We start from the raw sequence: 9,018 nt of genomic DNA, 5'->3' as shown, positions 1-9,018 counted from the left end.
AACACTTGGCTCCTTTGGCTGCTGGTTCTCAGATCAATGGGCAGTGGAGTTCATCCTGCTACCCCAGGGCTTGGCTGTTGTGCTCAGCTGACACATCCACCTCCCATCAGGAGGTGAGGACAGACCACAGACTAGGATAATGAGCTCATCCCATCTCTGCCCCTCTCTGTCCCTGCCCCAGCCTGTGAGCCCGCTGCCCCAGCTGCCCCTTACTGAAGAGCTCCATAACCTGTCCCAAGTCCACCTAGCGTTAGCTGGAGGTCTATACAGAGCTGAGTTGAAGGACTTCATCTTGACATACAGCCCCTGGTCTTCCTGCCTGAGCTCTCCACACCTGGATGAGCTGGTTTCCCCCCACCCTGACCCACAGCCCCTCTGGACCCCCCTCTTCCCCTTCCAGACCCATGTGCTGCCCTGGGATGCTCTGCACCCAGCCCACCACCCTTGTGGGCCATGCCCATCCCCATGAGAGCTCCACAGCCGCTTGCCCATCCTACCCCATCCCGCTCCCTGGCCAGGTCTGTGGCACAGCTTAGGTACCATTACTTACTGCACCAAACCAACAAAGAGCCCTCGGGGATGGAGGCAGCCCCACTGATGCTGGAACCCAGCCCTGGCTGCCAGTAATGTCTGTGTCAGGCTGGATCCCTTCCCCTTACTGATGTAAGAGGGTATTAAAGTTTGGCTGTGGGTTTGTGAAAGGAGGCAGTATGCCAGAGCCACCTCCCTATTCCGTCCCCCCGCCCTTGTAATGGACTCAGGATGTTAATTAATAGCTAATTGCTAATATCTTGCATCCCTCTAATGTCTCAACAAGGAGCCTCAAAGTGCTTTGCAGATACTGGCTATGATCCCCTGCTTTGACAGTGCAGAAATTGCAGCCCAGAGATGTTTCAGGAACATGCTGATGACCCAAGTCTGGATCAGCAACAGCCCCTAGTCCTGGATCCCTGCTCCAAGCACTGACCCACACTGCCTCTCCTGCCACGCTGCTGGACTGCCTCCCAAACTGTGGCCTTTTATAAAACCCTCCCAGGCAAGCTGCCTAGAAGTCAGCCTTGCAGGTGCCCAAGGCAGGGAAACAAAGAGTTAAACAATATACTGATAGGCTGGTGAGCTCATCAGAGCTGGGATATGCTCCATTGTTTATTAGACTCTTAACAGAGGCCCAGTAGACAACATCCAGAGGGATGTGGGGCTCAGGGTGAGCCTGGCTTAGGAGAGCGGGACCTTCTACTGCAGCCTGTTCCACTGCCGGTGGGGCGCGAAGCCATCCCTCACCACTCGTCACGTAAGTAGGATGGATTTCCATGGGTTTGGCTGTGGGGGTGGTGGAAAGGGAGAGGGGATACAGCACAGCAAGGCTGGGGATCATCCTCGTGCTGAGCCCCAAAAAGGGACTTGCAGATGTTCTTTGCTCAGCAAGACCCTGAGCGTGTTGCTAGGACCGTCTAAGCTCTAGGTGATGCTGGAAAGCTGCTCCCAAGGGATGCAGGTGGCTGGGCCCAACCCAGCTCCACTACACCAGCAAATGGACACTGCCTCCGTCTCAATTTACATCCAAGATCTGGCGGGGCTTGCAGGCAACGTGAAATCCCCTGACACGTTGCCTTATTTCTCCACCCCTGGTCTCAGAGCAGAGCTAGCCAGTCTGCAGGGACGGCTGCCCACGTAGCCACTGCCAGCTGCCTTCTCGCTCTGGGGCAAGCAGGGGTGTGGGGATGGGAGCAGAGAGGATGTGGCTTTAGCACTCGTGCCTGGCACCGACACAACTCTCCCTGTCTTCTCCCAGAGCAGAGCCCACTCAGCCAGCAGGATTCGGCCCTCTTTGGGCTGACACACGGCAACAGAAAGCTGGATACTCCAAGCCACTCCTCCTGTGCCCGCAGAAGCCAGCGGCTAGGTTCCTCCACGGCGTGCTCAGGGGATGTTTAGTGCAAACGGCTGCCTCACCTCCTGCAGTGAGCTGCTACCCACCAGTGACAGCTGGGACGACAGAGGCACAGCATGGTGAGTGGGCTCTCGGCGCTCGGTCCCTTCCCAGGGGATTCCCTGCCCTGACATCTGCACAAGGATCGGGGTGCTTCCCCTCGTCAGCACCTCCCTGCATGCAGGTCCCCCGAGGCAGGGTGCAGCTGGGGGGCTTGAGCTCTTCGCAGGATGGCTGCGGGCAGGGCAGGTTCCCCACCTCCACCAGGAAGCAGCCCCCCAGTCCTCAGCTTACTCGGTTTCTTGGGGACCTCAGGCACGCTGGCTCACTGAATATACATCTCACTCCTATTCACTTTGTACGTGATGGATAGCCAATATCTCAATTAAATTGGCCAGCACTAAGTATCTAACAAAAAGTTTCTGCAAAGTGCCTGCGTGCACACGTCCATCAGTGCAGCATCCTCCTTTCCCACCCATCCCATGGTCGCACATGAGTCCTCTATAGAGCAGCTAGCCCCTTCTCCCAGCAAGCGTGGACCCATGACTGTCATCTAAAGGGGTCCTGTACTGAGGTTAAACATTGGGACTGATTAAAGAGTCAAACTGAGACACCCCAGAGCAGCAGGAAAAGCCATGCCCAGAAAAGCCATGCCCTAAAAAGCACTTCTGTTTTCCTCCGTTCCCCAACATTACAGTTTCCTCACAGCTGGGACCCACCAGTGAGGACTTTGCTGCTCACCCATTGGGGTGGCAGGCAAGACACATCTTCTGGCTAAAGGACAAATGAACCCTTTGGGTCTTACCCCAAGACTTTGCAGAGCACCTGATGCTGCCTTTTGCCAGGGGACCATCCCAAGCCATCTGGAGGCCACTGGAAAACCCAGAGAACTGTGGGGAAGTGGCGAGAGTCTGAGGGTCCCCCTCTGTGGGACATCATGAAGCTTTGGTGGGGCAGTATCTAGATCTCAGATGGACAAGTCGGGGAAGTGTGGGAGAAGCATGTGCAGATGTTCAGGTGACCCACCCAACTGCTCCATAGCACCGGAGGTGCCATTCACCCAAACCCAGTGGTCATACTGGTGCCAGGCAGACCAGAGCTCACTTGCTTTGTCTGCTTGGGGACAGCTGGCAGAGTCTGAGCCCTCAGGAAAAGCCCTTCCAGGCCTGGCCCTCAAGCCAGGCCAGTCTTTTTGCTTTCCCCCAGGGTAAATCAAAACAAGCCACATCCATGGAGTGCAGGGCTCACTTTGTCTTTTACTCAAAACTTTCTTTTCCATGACGGTTGATTCCCAGAGAGATGTGGGGCTGGAGGTGAACCTGGCTTACGTGAGCAGGAGCTTCTGCTGCTGCCTGTCCCACCCCTGATGGGGTGGGGAGCTTTGTTCAGGGAGGTGGCTTGGCAGCAGAGAAGAAGGCAAAATATATCCATAAACTTGGCCTGGATTTCCAGCAACATTTGGCTGTTGGTTTGCAAATCCTTAGCTTTTCCACAAGTGATTTGCATGGTAAAACACAAGGCAGAGATCCCAAGTGTTGCAGCCTCTCTGCACCACCCTGCACACAGCAGCACCACCAACACCCATGGCTCTGCACCCGGGACAGGTCCACTCTTGCATGCACCACTGGTGCTCCCATTGGATGGCACCCACTTAGTCCTAGGGCAAAGACCAGCTCCACTTTGGGATGCTGAGAGGTGTCTTCATGAGAAAGAGTCAGATGGAGATGGACACCAATCCCTGCGGTGAGACTGTCTGAGCTGGGGAAGCTCTGGTGCCCCGGCCATGCAAAGCGGAAGAAGTGGGAGAAACTGCTTGCAGTGAGGACTTAAGAGGAGCATGTAAGAAGCTCCTGAAGAATCAGAGCTGCCTCCCCAAATAAAAAGATGAGAACTGGATTGGGAAAGTAAATCCAGCCCTTGCATGGCCGGGAGGACACAGGCCTGTGCTTAGGAGCAAGGTCTTCAGATCAGGCTGTTGCCCCATTTTAGCACAACTCTGGCCACATCTGTAGGTTGTTTGCAGCATCCCAGGTCCTGGGCTGGGATGCCAGTCCTGAGAGCTGCTGCTGCTGGGGACTGGTGCGTGAGGAACCCCATTCGCAGCCGGGATGGCTGAGGGACCGAGGGCAGAGCCCTTAGGTGCTCTGCTCAGTCCAAAGCTCTCTCCTCAGCACCACCATGTAACATCCCCAAGGTCCAGGAGGTACCCAAGTGTGTGCTGTGCTGCTTTGCCACTGGGGTCCCCAGCAGGTGGGCCCCAGTGGATCTCCCAGCTCAGAAACCGAACATCACCACACAAAGCACTGGAAGAGCAAAGGGAGGAGAACTAGAATCACATGAGGCTCGCTTTTATGGAGGGGGAAATGAAAGACCCCAGTGTTAGCTCCACCGCCAACAGCTGCCCAACATTTCAGAGGCAGCAGCAGCACAACACCAGACTTGAAATCTGAGATGTGCTCTGGAGGCATTTTCAAGCCAGCAAATTGTCATCTGCTGATGCTCTCCTTCAACAATAATGATTAAAAAAATTGGGAGAAATCTGATAACATTATCCTGCCAGGCTGCTCAGTACAACCATCGCATCTTCAAATATGAGCACATCTGTGATGAATTAGGAAAGGAGCATGGGCAGAGCAGGAACTGAAATCACATTAGCTCTCCCAAGAGCTGCAGATACATGCAGTGCTCGCAAACAAACTCCCAGCCACTTGCAGGGAGTGAAATCCTTCACTAGCTAACAGTGGGGAAAATACACAGAGCCTCATGCAAAAGCACAGACAGAAATACAAAGCAGAGTATATAAATTAGAGGAACAAGACCAAATGTGGAGAAAAGTGTGACCAAAAAAGCATGCTCTGCCAGGAAGTGCCAGAAAATTAATCACTGTCTGGGAATTGTGGTGTGAGGGATGGTTATGCTAGAAAGTAAAAGAAGGGGGAAAAAAATCACTCTAGTGTAAATGCAAACCTGAAAGGAAGATGGTTTCTGCAGGAGCCTGACATTAATGCTCTGCAAAATGAAGAGGAAGGTGCTCTGCAGAGCTCAGAGTACCCCCGGATGCGGAGGGAAGCTGGCGGCACATGGGCAAGCAGGGAGTGGGGTGCCTGAAAGATGGGGCAGAGCAGACTGCATTAGACTGCTGAGATATGAGATCTGGGCATTATTCCAGAGAAGAAAGCAAATTCCCAACCACACAGCCAAATTAAAATTATACAGTGTCTTGATCATAAAGCCTCTCCACAATGGATGTTACAAGAAGAAAGACAAGAAATGCCACAACTACCTAGGATGAAATTTCAGGAAGAGCCTTGCAAAAGATTTGAGCTAGAAGAGGGCGATCACAACCCAACAGTGTTATGAGTGAGGGAGCTGGTGGACAGGCTGCACACACCAGCCAAGCAAGAAGTTATCCAGGATCTGGACATATCTCCGCAAAATCACAGCTGGGGGGGTTTTTTTGGAGGACTGGGCTGACTCCTGGCCAGGTTGTACAGGTGGAAGCAGAGCAAAGGCTTTGGCCCACACAGAGCCAGCTTCAGTCTCCCCAGAACACTGGACATTGCTGTCAGTATTTGTTTTTTGTCTGAGGAGCCTGTGGCTGCCTGGAGCCACAACTTACAGGAGCGGTGAGGTGAGCAGAGAAAGTTGTACTCCAATACCTGCATGTCTAACACAGCTGTAGCCATCAAAATAATATCTCATGGCAGCTCGTGCTTCTGCAAAGCCAAGGGGTCAACATGCTCCACTGAAATCAGTCCAGCTTGCAGAGATAGGGTTAGCAACTCAAAAGGAAGAGAAGCAAAGAAACTAGAGCTTGCTACTATGACCAAACTTACGTGCCTTGTCAAGTGCTTGGTCATCCCTGATCGAGTGCTGTAGAAGATATATCAGCATGGCAGCAATGCCCCATCTGTCCAGAGAGGGGTGAAAGCTGTGGATGGGAGGGATGTAAATAATGTCCATTGCTCTTGGCTTTTGTTTTTTGTTTGTTGGTCCAAGTTTGGGAAACCTCACACATCACAAAATATGTTGATACCACCAGATCTGCATTTCTGCAACAGTGTCTGTGTTGGGGGAACTAATTTGAAAAATTACATCTGTCTCTTTTCAGAATAAACCACAAACTTTGGCAGGGGACACAGGTGAGAGAATAAGGGAGGTGTTGGCTGGCACCCAGCCATCAGCATCCCTAGATGGGCACTGGGCCCAGTATGGGCCAAATACAGGAAGGTTTCCTTAAGACAGTGCCTCTGGAGCTGTGCCAGCTTTGCAGCCTCTGTGCGGCTGCACTTATGTGGTACATGCTCTCACATTGATTAGCAGCAACGGGAAATGAGCTGGGGCTGCCAGGCTTCATCTACACTTCGTTGCTGCCTGCTGCGGCCACAGGCCTTCCTGTGGTACACACAGTATGCAAATCCAGCCCGGTATCACCCATGATGTGCACCTCCTGGTGAGCCATCCCACGGGCCAGCAGTGGGTCTGGGTGCAGCCAGGGCTGAACTGAACACACAGCCCATGGTGCTGTGTGCCCCAAAAGAGGGCCAAAGGAGGGTTTTAAATGAACTGCTCTGGGTCAAAGCCCACTTAGGCTCAAAGCTTGCGTAGTGCTTAGGAAGAGCTGTGCTTGGCAGTGGAGTGGGCACAGAGCTCTGGTGGTACTGCCCATCCATCTGAGCCTCACCGGGGCCTTGTGCCCAGGCCAGCGTGGTTGTGGCTTGAGCTTGACTGCTGCCCTGAATGGGGGAGCACCACAGGGACAGCTTTGGGGCTGGTTGCAATCACCAGTGGCTCTGCTTTGTGGTGCTGCAGAAGGGTGATGCAGGGTCCTGGGCTGCTCCGGGCTGGCACCACTGTCGCACTCCTGCTGCAGAGGATCCCCATGCCCCAAGGGTGGCGACAGCCCAAATGCCTGGCAGAGGACAGGTTGGTCCCAGCCCTCCAGACACCACTGAGCCCCTGGCAGAAAACCTGGCAGCTCAGGCAGGAGTTCGCTTTGCAAAAAACCATCTGATTCCTGGGTGTGAACCACCCACGTCCCTGGCTTCTCCCGCCCTCCTCAGCCCTGATACCTGCATGGGTTCATCTCTGCCAGGCTTCCCAGCAGTAAGTCAGACCATGCATCAGGAGCACTCCCTGATCCAGCCTCCTGCCCTTGTCTCCTCAGCAGAGCCCTGAGGAAATAGTGGTTAACATAATGCTCAGCCCTTCCCATTTACCATAATGGTTTCTCTGTGCTAAAGGCACTTTGTTTCTGGGAAGATGTATTTCCTCCTTGAGCTGGTGAAAAAATAATGCCTGAAAAAGCCACCCTGCTGACCCAGCCATCGCAAGGCAGAGCGTTTTGATGTGCTCCTGCTACTGAGCCCAAGAGCCCTCCCGCAGCAGCCCGCCCCAGCTCACAGCTGGAGAAATATTTCCTGTGTGACAAGCATTTCCCCATCTCCCATCTGTGCATTTAGATAGGAAATGAGAAGCTCCTGTGCTGCAGCTACTACAAGGCTGACATGTCTGGGCTGGATGTGGCAATGAGGAACATCCAGCCCCAGGGGTCCAAAGGAAGCGCTCAGCGCATGGGAGGGTGCTTTCTGCTCTCCTGCTGAATGGTCCTGAAATGGCACGCCTGTGCCTCCCCACCTGCAAGAGGGAGACATGATCATGCCATAAGGTGCTGAGGTGTAACTTGGGATCTGGAAGGAAAAGCAGGTCCGGGGATATAGAGCTCTTCCCCACATGCAGCATCACCAGCCCTGCTTTGCAGTACCCTGATACTCTCCTGAAAGCAGCCAAGAGCCCTGGGAGGCTCAGGGTAGTGGGTCCCAATGGACATCTTGTCATCCCACTGCTAAATCCCTGTGGTAGCTGGAAGGTGGTGAGCTGGAAAGTCTCAGGACAGGGACACGGACTGCAGGAGCCCACTGTCCATGGGTGGGCAGTGGGACTCTGCAGGCATCCTCAGTCCAGCCTACCTGCAGGATCCTGTTGCCTATTCTTACATTTCATTGCTCTCATAGGTGTGATGCTCCTCTCTCCCTGCAGTGACACACAAAGCCTTCTCCACCTTCATTTGACTTGACACCAATTAATGACTAAATGGAAAGCACTCAATCCATCCTCCATGACTAGCCCTGCTCTGTTCTTTCTCTTTTGTCCATCTCAGGTCTCCTCCTCAGATCCTGTCACCGTGGAAATTCCTCCCAAGAGCCCTGATGGGAGTGAGAAGTCTCCTCAGTCCAAGGAGCTACTGACCAGTAACACAGCCAGCACCCTCTGCATCAGCTCCCGGAGCGAGTCCGTCTGGACCAGCGCATCCAGAAGCAAGTGGGACATATACCACAAGCCTGTCATTGTTGTGTCTGTTGGAGCAGCCGTCTTCCTCTTCGGGATAGTCATCACCAGCCTGTCTTGCATCCAAATCAGGAACAAAAACGTTTATAAAATGTGTGGCCCAGCTTTCCTGTCCTTGGGACTGATGCTCCTCGTTTGTGGCCTTGTCTGGATCCCCATCATCCGGAAGAAGCAGAAGCAGAGACAGAAGTCACAGTTTCTGCAGAGCCTCAAGTCCTTCTTCTTTAACCGCTGAGGGCAGCCCAGGACCTTCCCTGGAAGGCTCCCCTCCCCTCTACCCACCTGTGTTGGTTAGCCATAAAAAGAAACCCGTTCTTGTACTCTCCTAGAAGATTTCATCCCAGTAAGTCTCTTCCCTACAGGTGAAACGCATTGTACCAGTCTCCAGTGTGAAAATGAACTTTGTATTTCATCCAAGTAATCCCAGAAAAAAAAGAGAGCAGGATTTTGCAGCTGAGCCCAGCAAGGCAGGTCTGAGCTCTCTGCATCGCCCTCCTGTCCAATGAGCAACCCAACGTCATATATTGGGCAAAGCAAAGCGCCTAAGTAGCCTGACTGCACCCAGTAGCTTCTGCAAGATACATCAGCAGAGAGGAGCCAACTGACTACAGAGTGTGAATAAAGCTGGGTGTGAACATTGGTGACTGCGAACTGCAGCTCAGATGTAGAAACTGGGAGGCCAGAGGTGGTTCAGCCAGAGTCAGCAGAGGGGAGAAGCAGGACAATGTAGTTCCAAGCCA

The 9,018-nt window shown here is 53.4% G+C and overlaps 1 protein-coding gene across 1 annotated transcript; it reads left to right on the top strand.

Moving 5' to 3' along the window:
- Window positions 1-3,207: 3,207 nt before the first annotated feature.
- On the top strand, window positions 3,208-8,513 carry PIRT (phosphoinositide interacting regulator of transient receptor potential channels; the record flags this gene model as incomplete). Its single annotated transcript, XM_082326557.1, has 2 exons — window positions 3,208-3,258; window positions 8,091-8,513. The coding sequence occupies 2 exons, from the start codon at window positions 3,208-3,210 to the stop codon at window positions 8,511-8,513; spliced, it is 474 nt and encodes a 157-aa protein (XP_082182683.1).
- Window positions 8,514-9,018: the final 505 nt, after the last annotated feature.

Source organism: Platalea leucorodia (assembly GCF_965183815.1).
Source record: "Platalea leucorodia genome assembly, chromosome: 14".
In the NCBI taxonomy this organism is placed as follows: Eukaryota; Metazoa; Chordata; class Aves; order Pelecaniformes; family Threskiornithidae; genus Platalea; species Platalea leucorodia.
Note: the sequence above shows the minus strand (reverse complement) of the source record. Positions and strands in the feature narration are given on the sequence as shown.